General features: G+C 40.5%; 1 protein-coding gene across 1 annotated transcript; it reads left to right on the forward strand.

Annotated features, from left to right (window-relative positions):
- The first annotated feature begins 5,414 nt into the window (after positions 1-5,414).
- On the forward strand, positions 5,415-9,954 carry LOC124124751. The gene has a single exon (XM_046488011.2). The coding sequence runs from the start codon at positions 5,913-5,915 to the stop codon at positions 7,392-7,394; it is 1,482 nt and encodes a 493-aa protein (XP_046343967.2). The 5' UTR covers positions 5,415-5,912; the 3' UTR covers positions 7,395-9,954.
- Positions 9,955-13,977: the final 4,023 nt, after the last annotated feature.

Here is a 13,977-nt window from a genome sequence, read left to right on the forward strand (position 1 = left end):
CTCAGGTTTCGCCGGAGAACTTTGCAACAATGTTATTTTGTCGGTATTTGCCTGCTCGCGGTCACAAGCATTTCCCCATTCATACTCAGTTACGCAAAGACAAATAGTTCTTTTTAGATATACAACATAATCTGAATATATGTCAACATCAACATAATTTTATTCTCCGAACAAATTGACAGACAATATTTGGGATTAATCAAATCTTAAAAATAGGTGATAGGCAAGTGAACGCAAATATAAACATGACCTCTATACACCGAGGCGAGGTCAACCTTTAAGCGCGGATTTATATATGACGTTACCTAAGTTTGTAAAAAGGTGCATTTCGAGTCGAGCGGGAGCATGAGGATGAAATTTATACTTACTGCTGTTGAAAATGAAGTTTATGGAACAGTTATGGAAAACACCCCGACGCGTGAACCGTACCATGGCACTAGCAAATCGGGAATATCACTGATTTATGAATGTGTTGCTTATGTTTGGATAATCGCTAACCAGTTCGGACAATGTGGATTGGACTGGTGTGGTTTGAACAGAGTGCTCTGAAACTTTGTTTCGTGTTACTGTGTCAGGGTGTGCTATATTTGGAGTTTGGGATTTGTCGCGCGTGCTGTTATACTTTGCGTAGCTGGTGTTTCTTGTGACCTGAGATGGACCTTCTGTATGACCTGATGCTGGCTTCATTTCTGTGCCCCGTCATTCCTCCTGTGCCGCCGCTACCCGGCCAAGAATGCAAGGAGAAGGTCGGCCAACTCAGAAACCGGAATAGTAATTCCGTCCACATATATATTCTCGTTTCCTATGACCAGTCGTTGAAACAGTGTTTTTAAAAAAAATATTTGTATTTAAGTTTCTTTCCTTACCTTTTTATGTTTTACGGTTTCTCAAAATCTTGGACTTTTTTTCGAATCAATAGTGAACCAGGTCGTGTCGGCGTCTGACACGGTACAACAGGGTACAACATTGTTTTCATTCCCATATTGTCTTGGTGCTCGATTCCTGTCACTTCCGAAAACAACGCATCAAAGTCAATATCGCTCAATAAATCAATTTCGTTCACCTCAGTAATTTTACAGAATTCATTTTCTTCACATGCGTTATTTGTATTGATAGATAGCCATTTCATATCCAAATCACCGTTAGGACAATCCATTTTCTTTCATCTAGATGAAATGTTACAAGATCAGGCAAAAATACCAAATTAATCATATTGCTGATAAATGCAGGGATTAAAAAGAAAACAGAAAAACGAGTTGATTGTAAACGCCGATCGATAATTCGGGGAAACTTTTCTTTCCGTTTACAGTTGTGTGAACTCCAAATATCAGATCACGTGACTACCCCTCAGCCAATCAGCATTAAAGAAACAGATTAAACTTTAAAGTATGAAATTAATCAAAGATATTTACAAAATTCAACACAATGTTTGCATGGGTTCAAAATGAAGAAGGTAACCGATTCAGGATAGCTTGGCGTGTCACTATACCACTTTCGAATGGCCTTTACATGCATTTGCGCAGCAGTGTAACATGTTTGCCTTTTTTAATATAGGCTCTGTCCATAAATATTGTTTGTTTGTTGCTTAACGCCGCATTCAGCAATATTCCAGCTACATGACGATGGTCTATAAATAATCGAGTGTGGACCCCACGATTCAGAGATTGACCCCGTGAAACTATATTTACGCAATTGGAATAAGACATGCATTAACCAAGTCAGCGAGCCTGAAAACCCAATCCCGTTAGTCGCCTCTTACGACAAACATGCGTTTCTGAAGATCGATTCTAACCTGGATCTTCAAGATCATAAATATTGAATGCCAACTGCTTAAAAAATACGAGAAGACAATGTCTCTACAGGAATCCTGATTGCTTTCTATACACCTGCAGTACAGTAGTTTTTCACCAACCAATATCTCACAGAGATGTTGATTCGTGGACTCTTGGCGTTTTTTTGTTCTGAAAGTAATTTCACGCACATCCACAAATATACCAAATTGGATGATTTCCCACGTGTAAACCTGAATAAATTCCATGGAGTATTCTTTTTAAGATGACTGTGTGCCTTTGTTGTGTATCGTTCAACCCTGACAAATAACATGACTAAGTTATTATCATAATCACATTATTAAAAAATGTTATTGACACCAACATGTTTGTGCTTTTGTAATTTATAGAGACTTAGTGCTCGAGGGAAATGTACTGTCCATGACATAAACAGGAAATTAAGATCTATAAAAGGGACGTAACACTATAGAATTAAGCTTGCGTGTTTACGTGGGTTGAGTTGGCGATGGTCGATCTTGCCCTTGGCTACACGATATGGGATTGAGATGAGCTTCCTGTCGTGGAGGTGACCTTACTTTAAAACAACGCAATGTCAATGTGTACACGCGTGTCTAATGTTTCTTTAACAGAGTCATGTCGTTGACAGGTATGTAGAAGTTTGACGAACTTGAAGACATGGATAGCGATTTCTTTTTGCTTTGTCACGTTTATTTATTCACACCGCTCCACTCCACTCAACTCCACTCCACCCCACTCCAGGGATGATGGGGGTAGCCTACTGGTTAAGGCGTTCTCTCGTCACGCTGAAATCCCAGGTTGGATTCCTGACATGGTCATAATGTGTGAGGCCAATTTCAGGTGTCCCCAGCAGTGATATTTCTGGAATATTCCTAAAAGCGAGATCGCCTCCGTGGTCTAGTGGTAGAGCGTCCGCCCGGAGAGCGGAAGGTGCGGGGTTCGATCCCCGGCCGCGTCATACCAAAAGACGTTAAAAGATGGTACTTGTTGTTACCCTGTCTGGCGCTCGGCATTAAGGGGCTAAAACAAGGACTGGTCGGCTCGGAGTCATTTTCCTGTGTCTGAGTGGGGTATTCATGTTAAACTGCGGCATGATATCTCACTGGGCTAGCACTAAAAATCGGCATCAGTCCGGTCTAGTACAAGCAGCCACACACACACACACACGTGCATGCACGTCGCTATATAAGTGCAATAATCTTGGACGCGACGTTAAACCCAATTTCACCTCACCTCACCTAAAAGCGACGTAAAACTTCACTCCACTCTATTCCACATTTTACACCCGGTATCAATCAATCAATCAATCAATCAATCAATCAATCAGTTTATTCGGTAATAAGGCATCATGCCCAGGTACAGATATATTCAATTTAGTTTCACATCAAATGCTGCATGAAATAATATTTACAGGTAAGAAGACCGAAGACAGATAGCATCTTTAACATAATTGGCTAAGTTCTCAAGACAGTTTACATCAGAAGAGTTCAACATTCTAACTAGTATGTCTTTACGATTACCAGTAATGAAGTCTAAATATGGTCCATATTTTGAGCGATTATCTTCAAAAATAGGTCAAACAAGAAAGAAATGAATTCCATTTCCAACTGACCTCAAATTACACAATGGACTAAACCGGAGTGTCTTATCGATGGTATCCCCCCTGCCTATAATATGCATAATTTCCAGTTCTTAATAGCAGAAACCCACGTATTCCTACCAACAGCATCAGACCTATCTAACATATCGTAACACCGTTTTGGAAATCTATCTTAGGACATATTAAGAAGCTTAAACCAGTATCTTAATAATCTTGTGTAAGAATCAATATAAATACCATATCGACCACATTCTCCGATCACTGCAACATTTCTAGAATTGGAACTAATACCCAAAACATATTTACAAAACTTGGCTTGGAAATGTTCGAGAAACAACCAGTTTTGAACACCCCCTATCTCTGAGCTATATTAAATAATAGGTTTAATCACTTTAGGAACGATATTTCGAAGTTTATAACTGAGCTGTTCGACCAATACAGCCTGTTTGAAAATATATTGCCCAAATTACTGTAATATGTAGAAACCTTGACAGGCATATGCCCGAGTTTCCATGTCTCGAAGTTCCTGAACTTACCAAGAACTAAGATATCAGTTTCATCCATGTTAACTTTAAACCCCATTTGTGTAAACCCCATCTTCTTCTGTAGTTCAAGAACTGAATCTTCAAAAATACACAGGTCATCCGGTATCATTACTACTATCATAAACTACGTTTATAACGAACACGCTTAAAAACGAACTTCTGAATATAACGATCTGTTTCTTGGTCATGTCCATTTTGTGTGTATATGTTGTACATATGCTTATAACGAACTACGGTTATAACGAATTAAAATTAGTGGTCCCTTTGAGTTCGTTAAAACCGTAGATTCATAAACACGTGCTAATTATTGTCGAGCCGTACAATGGATTTTTAGCAGATATTTTTTTATGATAACGGAGGGGTTATTACCGCTTTTACTTACAATACTATATACTGCTTTAACCCTCTCATTAGAATCAGCCAATTTGTCTTTTAACTTTTTTCTTTTCAGGACTTTGATGAAGTCTTTGTGTTCTAAAATTTCTTGACTTGCCGCACCCATACACACTCGCATTGGGAATATATCAATTTGAATTAATGGATACCTTATCTGTTCAAATCTATCCACTGATCGTAAGATCTGCCGGATCAGTAAGTGTCTTTGTACTGGATCAAGTCTTCATGTATAATTTACAGCGTGGCAAGACAACCCGTAGTGAAACAAATTTTCGTTTTAAAAAACCAAAAAAAACCAACCATGAACCATTTTTCTATCTTGTGACTTCATCTTTGATGATTTCAAACACTATTTTCGCTAACTTGCGCACATAATAACGTAACAGTAATTGAGCCGATCAGGCTTTAGGTATAAATGTACAATGACATGCTCATCGTACAATAACATGCTCATCGTATACTTTGTGGATCCTGAAAATTATTAGATCAAATATACGAGTTTTCGTATAATTTGTCGTTGTAGTATATGATAGAGACACAAAGAAGACGTTCATTACCCAGTATATTGTGGGGGCGGTCGGGTAGCCTAGTGGTTAAAGCGTTCGCTCGTCACGCCGATGACCCGGGTTCGATTCCCCACAGGGGTGATATTGCTTGAATATTACTAAAAACGGCGTAAAACCATACTCACTCACAGTGTATTGTACAGAGACGTCATACGTTAAATACGTGCATCCCCAACACGTGTACCGGCTATTAATAGACTGATCCGAATACAATCAACAAAGGGAGGCAAACCACAGCAGGTGATATTCACACTCCCCCAAAGTCCGGCCTACCAAACATGTGTACATGCAATTTATACACCAAAAGACCAATTAATGAAATATAATACATTATGTTATAACACATCTTATAGATTTCCATTGGTAGTATTGTATGAGGAGGGACGTAGGGGTAGACGAGTGGTTAAAGCGTTCGCTCGTCACGCAGAAGGCCCGGGTTCGATTACCCACAGGGGAAGCCCATTGGTGTCCCCCGCCTTGGTTTTGCTGGAATATTGCTAAAAGATGCGTAAAACCACATTCATTCACTCACTTATTGTATGGAGGAAATGGAGCCAAGGTGTTCGGAGTGCCAAGCCTTTAAACACAAGGCTACCTCCCAACCAAAGGATATATCAGAGAAGGTACTGTTACTCTTCAGCTCGTCATGCTGAAGACCCGGGTACAATCCCAACATGGGTACAATCGCGACAGCGTGATGTTGGATTAATGCTATTCCGAGAGCTTTGACAGGGATCTGTTCTTCAAATCGCCCCGATGGACCTGTCTTGACATAGACAGCATACGGTTCCCACGGTTAGATATCGCAGATGTAATCGTAAACGAGACACGACACGAGACATCACAATTCAGGTGGAACGAGGACAAAACCATGATACATCACCTGTTCATATGACCTTGGTGATCACGTCGTTTAATTTAAATAATCAATGAACCTACAAGTATCTGTCTATTGTGTGTTTGCTGTTAAGTGTGTGTACTGTAACGTTTCCGATGCATGATTCTTACCTACAGTGACGACGTTGAGATGTACATATTTTGCAAAGCTCTCCTGAGGTTAATAGGGATGGATCTCCGAAGACGCCTTCACGTGTTTTTCAAGACGGCGCTGAAGGATTTGGTAATCTTGCTGTTCCAGGTACTACCTCTGTGTGGTGGACATACTTGCACAAACATTAACAGTATCAGTACTGTTCAGAAGGACACTGCTCTCCTGGGCTCAACGTTTCTCACTATACCGAACATTGGTGTCATCGGCTGTGCAAGGCAGTGTCTGCTGAGAAGACGGTGTAAGTCCTTCAACGTCGCCCTGAGCAGCTCAGAATGTCAGCTGAATGAGTTGTCTACTTCCGGTAGTGTGGCCAGCAACATTGTCGGTGTTCAGAACAGCGTGGTCAGTGACATTGACCAATGGTCAAGAAGAATCGCCGGAGCCTGTCAGAACCACGCATGTCCAAACAACTCTGTGTGTAAGTTTTACGACAACGGAACTTTGTTTTGTCAATTTGAGTGTAGTGATCCGCCAAGATTAACTAATGGTGTCATCTCACCCAACACAACCCGATATGACATTGGTACAACTCTGAGCTACAGCTGCGCGGGTGGGTATCTAAGGAGCGGTGAAGCGGTCTGCCAGTCTGCAGGAACATGGTCCAACTTCAGCTGTCAGATCGGATGCCAGGGTCTCCCAAGAATCCTCAACTCCGTCACTGGATCAATCGGTAACCTTGACCTATGGCCAGTCGGCTCCAGTCCCGACATCACATGTTCACCTACTGAAGGACAGATCGGGAAGATCAGGTGTCAAGCGGATGGGACATGGTCGACAATGAAATGTGTTCGAGTGCTGCGGTCTTGCTCCGAGGTCAGAAATTGCAGTTTGTTTTATGGTGACGGCGAGTACTGGCTATTTCCGGAGATATTCAACAACACGGCCGTCAAGATATTTTGCAGCGGAATGAACTCTACGACACCAAAACACTATGTTACATTACCACGTGAAACGTTCTCCAATTATTCAGACACCAGCTGCCGAAGTGACCAGTTCGGTTCATGTGTTTCTATCCGTTACAACAAGATCCGAATTGACAATATAGACACAATGACAACTGGATACAAAGGACTCACGGACCATACGTTTGCTAACAACAGTGACTGCGAAGTAGCCGAATACGCCGGGGCATTTGACTGTAGCTTAGACCCTTCCTGTACCGGAAACGAGGGGAGACAATTCAAAATAGACATTGGTCAAACCGGCCTAGTTATCTCCCCTGAAACACAATGGCTTGTGAAAAGTGGATACGGTAATGTGACGATACAACGATCCGACAATAACCGAATCATCAACGGAAACTGCGTCACCAACTGCAGCTTCTGTTACGTGAAGGACGACAATTTATCCTACATCCTGGATGAATCCTTCACCCCGAGTCCGAGCAGCGCTAGTGTACCGGTCTGTCTGGCTTCCTCATTTTTGTAGATTTAAAATGTTGTGCCGACTTTCAGATAAGTGCCTAAATTAAAGGAGCTACTACAGAAACGCCAGTCGTTCAAACTATCTTCAGAAGAAAGGACATTGTAAAACTTAAAATAAATATCAAAAGATAATTTTGAAACACAGAAATGGAGACTTTGAAAGTGCAAATGGACATCCCGCAGACATCGTCCAACTTAAGGAAATATCAAAGACTATTTAAAAGTAGGTCCTTTCTTGACCTCTGACTATTCGTTTACCTAAACTGTGTTTAAGCCTATATCCGCTTGTTAGTATTGATCTCTGTTTCCTGAAACCAGGTTCAGTTTTGGCCGATATTTCGGAAAAAGAAGAATTCGCACACAGATATGAAAAGGGATTTAACTTTTCATGATGTGGAATTTCGATATCCGATATTCGAAGGGGGCACGGTGGCCCAGTCGTCGAAGGCGCCGCAATTCTCTGCGCAGAGTTGCGTCCCTTGGGCACGCCAAAAACCTGTGGTTGTGAGTTCGAATCCCGGTTCGCCTCGATTATGATCTAGGTTTGGCAGCACCGTACCCGTGCTCTTGGGTTACAATTATGGCACCTGTGTACCCCTGGACTGTTCTTTTCATATTCAAGTGCATTAACATAGAAATGGAAGGGCTACTATTAGCGAAGCAGCATGATCGACATTCGTTGGTCAAAGATGTGATGAATTGACGCTTATCAAATCTAGTCCCTCACACACTGGATACCTGTACATGTATGTATATATAACTGCAAGGTTTTCAAAATGTTACTTTCTTGCATAAGTGTTATCTTTTATCTCAACTTTTGACTTTTACCTAACCACGTTAGGGATTCGCTTTCTTTTGTAAGAATTAAGACAATGGCGTAATTCTGCATAGCGAAATCCGACTCTTCAGACAACTTTGCTATGTTTTTTTGCCTCGAATCGTGTAAAGCCTCGCGGAATATGAAACACATTCGCATGTGGTCTCTACGACCTTCCAAAGAGGCTTTCTTCCTACATCAAGCTGACACGCCGTGATATAACTGAAATTATGTTCAAGAAGCATTAATACAAAGTCATTCGCTCACTCACCCACTAAGCTAAGTGTGTTTCTCTTGTCTTGTTGGCTATGCAATACAATTTTATTAAATGTGTACACCTGGGTATATTATATTCTAATATTGCATCTTTAGGATCGTGGAGCCTAAAATATTTTGTTGAGGATATGTAGATAATTTGAATTGTAGGAGAAATACAGCCTTCGAGGGTTGCCACGTCTGTCAACTCTGGATGTAACGAAATCGGCTATGTAGCTAAAAGTCTTTAATAACTGCACAATAATATCCCAAAAGCAGACAGTTCCCCCGCTGAATATCGGATCTTAATTCTTAAAATGTGGGCTGGTAGGTTAGGAGGTTTGTAAACTTTTTGTAACAGCATAGTCAATAATTGACCACTCTAAACGTCATATTCACTCCCTAAAATACAGTAAGTGACTGTGGTTTACGCCGCTTTAGCAATATCCCAGCAATATCACGGCGGGGGACATCAGAAATGGGCTTCACACAATGAACCCATGTGGGGGAATCGGCGTGGCGTGATGAACGAACGATGAAACCACAAGCCTCCCCCCCCTCTGAAAATGAACAACATTCCTGTTGTAAATATAGCGAAAGGACAGCTCGTGCCAATTCGACAACAATTCATGCGTGGTGTTCGTGTAACCTGTTGCGCTGTGTATGCACTGGTAATATTACTTGTGCGATTTTCTTATCGAAATATCTTATCTCCGCACATGCTTGTTGTTCTGCGTCCATCAATCACCGTTAGCAGCATAGCGTTTAAGGAATACAATTTTCTTTTGTAATTTTGCGGGAGGGGGTTAAGTGTAAGTGATACGTGTATATAGTAAATCAAACAGAATTATCGGAGTGTTAGTGTTGTGGTGGGAGGATCACGAAAAGGTCTGGCACAGACACAGGAACCAGTGTTTGATATAGGGAGCAACATCCCTCAAGCCACCGACCGTTACAGTTTATCTATATATATACTACTGACACAAAAAAAGGGAAATAAAAATTTCCAATACCGTGGCGTTGCATCTGAACACATCTGATCCCAATGAAATTTCATTTCATGCATGAACAGCACGTGATACACGTGCACGGAAGCCAAAGTATGTGAGCCTTCAGGGGAACTTCCAATCACTAATGTAATTGAGCTCAGCACACGCTTAATATACCACCGAAATAGTATAAGATGTTTGTCGAGTCTTTCCACATTTATAAGTTGCAACCTGGAACCCAAAAGGAGGAAAGTAAAGAGTCAGATTCTAGTGTCCATTTCTGTGAGAACAACACGCTTAGGATTTTATCTGCAACATCACGGCGGGGGACACCAGAAATGGGCTTCACACGAGTAAACGCTTTAACCACTAGGCTACCCTACCGCCCCTCAACTGCATCGAATGCAAAGCGCAAGAGTAAAAATAATTTTGCCCAAGCTTGTCTAATGATAAGATTTTGGCTATTATTTGTGATGATTACGAATTCACATAACCCATACTTGTACAAGAGCACGTACAGAATTTAATGGAACTTGGTCAGATTTACCTAATTTTGTAATCATATAGAAAAGAAACTGTGGGGTTAGGGTATAGATAGACATTTTGTTCATATATGTAGATACTTTCTAACGGTAAATAAACCGACCGACTCCTTTGATAATAACATACGAAGAGTTTGGGATAAATCTTTCCATGAGAATTAATTTTATAACTCCCGATCCTTGGCGAGAGGCTTTCAATAGAAGTTGACAAGGCACAAGTTGCGAGTCGGTGAATTAGAGTTTCCCACTGTCTTTTTTCTAAAAAAATGTAAAAGTTGATGATTTCAGGTGGAGACGTCTGCACAGTCTGTCATTTGTTGACGTCACATAAAAACTAATGTATGACGTCATGTTCAATTATTTTCAAAATTGCGCTGATACGAAGCAATCAATGAGACAAGTCAATCAGTATACTCAGTAAAAATCACTGAAACTACTTTCTCATATATCCATGCCTCTAACGGCAATATCACAATATCGTAATATCAGGTCTTCAGGAACCCATGATTGCCGTAAAAGGCGACTATGCTTGTAAGAGGAGACTAACGGGATCGGGTGGTCAGGCTCGCTGACTTGGTTGATGCATGTCATCGACCCCAATTGCGTGGATCGATGCTCATGATATCAATCACTGGATTGTCTGGTCAAGACTCTATTATTTACAGACCGCCGTCATATAGCTGGTATATTGCTGAGTGCAGCATTAAACAACAAACAAACAAACAAAAATCATTCATACATTGTTTCACACTAAAACAACCTTTTTATATACCGTTACCTTCTTGGTGTCTTCAAAGTGCTGATTGCCATATGTGATGTCATGTATCTCTGTAATAAATATGAATTGAAGCTTCTGAATTGTATTTTCGGAATTAAATAGCTTCATAAAATAACTAAGGTAAGTTCAGATCACGGACATTGGCTTATTTTGCCATATCTTTTCTTTGTTTGAAGTGCTGGTCTGTCAATTTGATGTTTCTGTTTTGCTAAATGAGAGGCTCTATCTATACTTGGCAACAGTTGACAGAAGCCACCGAGGGAATCTTGCGTATATACATGTACACTTAATAAAAGAGAATTTTTTTGGGATACTTTTTTGTAGCAAAGACTGAGTTCAATTAAATGTGTACGGAATATAACAATATTTCATGATCCCCAACCTCGCTTTGTTTAGCGTATGTAAACAAGATACAAAAATATATTGTACGCAGTCATACAGCAAGCAGATTTGTTCTTTGGTGTGGTTGAAAAGGGCATACAAAATATTTCCAATTTATTTTTGCTGCAATATTTTTTGCCCGTTTTGATTCCTTTATTCTCAGTAGACATACTTTGTTTCTTTGTTTGTTTCAACAACATTACTTTTTAAGAGCTAATGTAATAATGATATTTGTAATAACCGACCTTTGATAAAATCTATTATATCCTGCATCTTGTGCCCGATTAATTTGGTCAGCAGCAACCCAAAACCCCACGAAGCATTAGGCAAACAGGGGCACAATCTCCAAGGCGCCGAGATTCGCGGTGCAGAGTTGCATCCCTTGGGCACGCCAGAAACCTATGATAGTGGGTTCGAATCCCGGTTTGCCCCGATTATGTTTCTAGGTTTGTCAGCACTATACCCGTGCTCGTGGGTTTCACTGAAGTGGTAAACGTCTGATACCTGCATCACTTCGGGCTTTCCTCCAACATTAAGCTGACACGCCGCGATACATCTGGAATACTGTTAAAAGCGGCCTTAAACCCAACTCACTCACTCATTCACTCACTCTCTCAGTAGGCAAACATGCATGAATGGTCCTAAAATCTTTTGTTGGATCAAATCAGTAACGCCACCCGTCAACTCTATGATTTTGGAAATTTTTTAATAACATATATTTCACACGCTGCTTTTCGAAAAAATCTAAAACTAAAAATTGTGAAAGTGTTTTTTTATTTTATTTTTAACAGCTTCCCTGCTTTTCATTAAACTTCTCATATTTATAGGGAAGCTTTGCAATTCCAGTCAGGAAGAGGTTTTCTGAAGCTACCCTGAAGCTAAATCATTCACGGTAGCTTTGAGGTCATCGTTGTCGTCATAGCGCTTTAAGAAGGTGTTCTTTCAGTTTAGGTAACAGGTGGAAATCACTTGGTGCCATGTCTGGCGAGTATGGAGGGTGAGGAAGCTATTTGAACCAACATTGTCGCACAGCAGTCTTTGGAAGTCGAGAGGTGCAAGAAGATGCATTGTCATGAAGTAGTAGAACTCCAGCAGTCAGCATTCCTCGCCGCTTTTCTCTGATAGAGTCTCTCAGGCGATTAAGCAAATCAGCATAGTAGGCACCGACAATCGTCTTTTGACTTTCTAAGTAATCAACAAGGTTCACACCCTTTGCATCCCAGAATACAGTGGCCATAACTTACTTCACTTATCTTGAAGAATTTAATTTCTTTGGTGTTGGAGAAGTGGAATGGTGCCATCCCAAGGATTGAGATTTTGACTCGGCATCGTCGTGGTAGACCCAAGTTTCAATCTCTTTTTGAATTCTACGAAATCCTCCTCAATTAGCTCTAAACTTTTTCTGGCAATGTCAGTTCTTTTTTCCTTAAGATCAGAATTTAGAAACTTTGGCACCCCACAAGCAGATATCTTATTCATCTGTAAATATTCATGAATAATAGTTTCAATGGATCCATGGCTAAGACCTTCGTCTTCCTCATCTTCCTCAAGTTCAACAATGGTAATACGTCTTTCTGACAGTATAAAACTTTTCTATCTCCTTGGTTGAATCTTCATTGATGGAAGTTGAGGGACGTCCAGACCTAGGGTCATCATCAAGGCTTGTTCTACTCGTTCTTTTCCATTTCTATGACCATAAGGACCCCTAGCACGTTCAAACTGCCCCAACACACCAAATACATTAAGTGAGTGAGTATGGTTTTACGCCGCTTTTAGCAATATTCCAGCAATATCACGGCGGGGGACACCAGAAATGGGCTTCACACACTGTACCAACAAATACATTAAGAATGAACTACTCTAACAATGTACTACATTGACTTGTTTACTTTGTTATGGCCCATAGTTCAAAGTTATTCAGGCGTAGACAAACTGTTGTTTGAACCGGACATTGTACTTCTGCGAACAGTGCACTTGGACATGTTGCATGTGGAAGGTTTGTTTAAACAATGTACGACCTCGTGAAAATGTGTCTTATTTACTCATACACACCTGTCAATATCCATGTAAACACAATTTATCATCCCAAAACTGGTTTGGACGAGAGATATTGCTCGGGTGAGATCCTTGGAGATGTCGCTGCAATGAAATTGTAGCACAATATTTTGCAGAACAGTGTGATGTCATCGGTTACCATGACGTCAGAATCAAATGACATCACAAATCTCTCTGCCACTGAAGCTGGTTAGCTCTTTTGTTACACTTGTTGTTAATATTTATAACCACAATAGTTGGGCTTATGATTTTGAATGATCAATAGAATCTTGTGTCTTTTGATATGAAATATATAAACCGTCATCGACAAAAGATTAAACGATTTTACAATGTTATCGACTTGTGTTGATATATTTGACACCAAATGACACTCGGATGAGTTCATCTGTATGTGGTCAGAAAACAATGTAGACCAGCAATAAAATCGGCAATAGCCCCGAGTAGTGCAGGCACGCAGGCACTCGCGCACACGCATGTCGCTATACAAGTACAGTGAACTACGGTTATAACGAACTCAAAGGGATCACTAATTTTAGTTCGTTGTAAGAATATATGCAGCATATATTCAGCACATGGTCGGTACAAAAGAAAAAGTTCGTTATATCCGTCAGTTCGTTATAAGCGCATTCGTTATAGACGTAGTTTACTATACAATAATTTGGAACGCGACGATAAACCCCCCTTTCACCTCACATCACCTCCTGTCATGTGGATTGCGATTTAAAAGTAATTTTACAATATTATGTTTGTCATATTTCGTGATTCTATTT

The sequence above is a fragment of the Haliotis rufescens genome, unplaced genomic scaffold (assembly GCF_023055435.1).
Source record: "Haliotis rufescens isolate VD_foot unplaced genomic scaffold, xgHalRufe1.0.p SCAF_13, whole genome shotgun sequence".
NCBI lineage: Eukaryota > Metazoa > Mollusca > Gastropoda > Lepetellida > Haliotidae > Haliotis > Haliotis rufescens.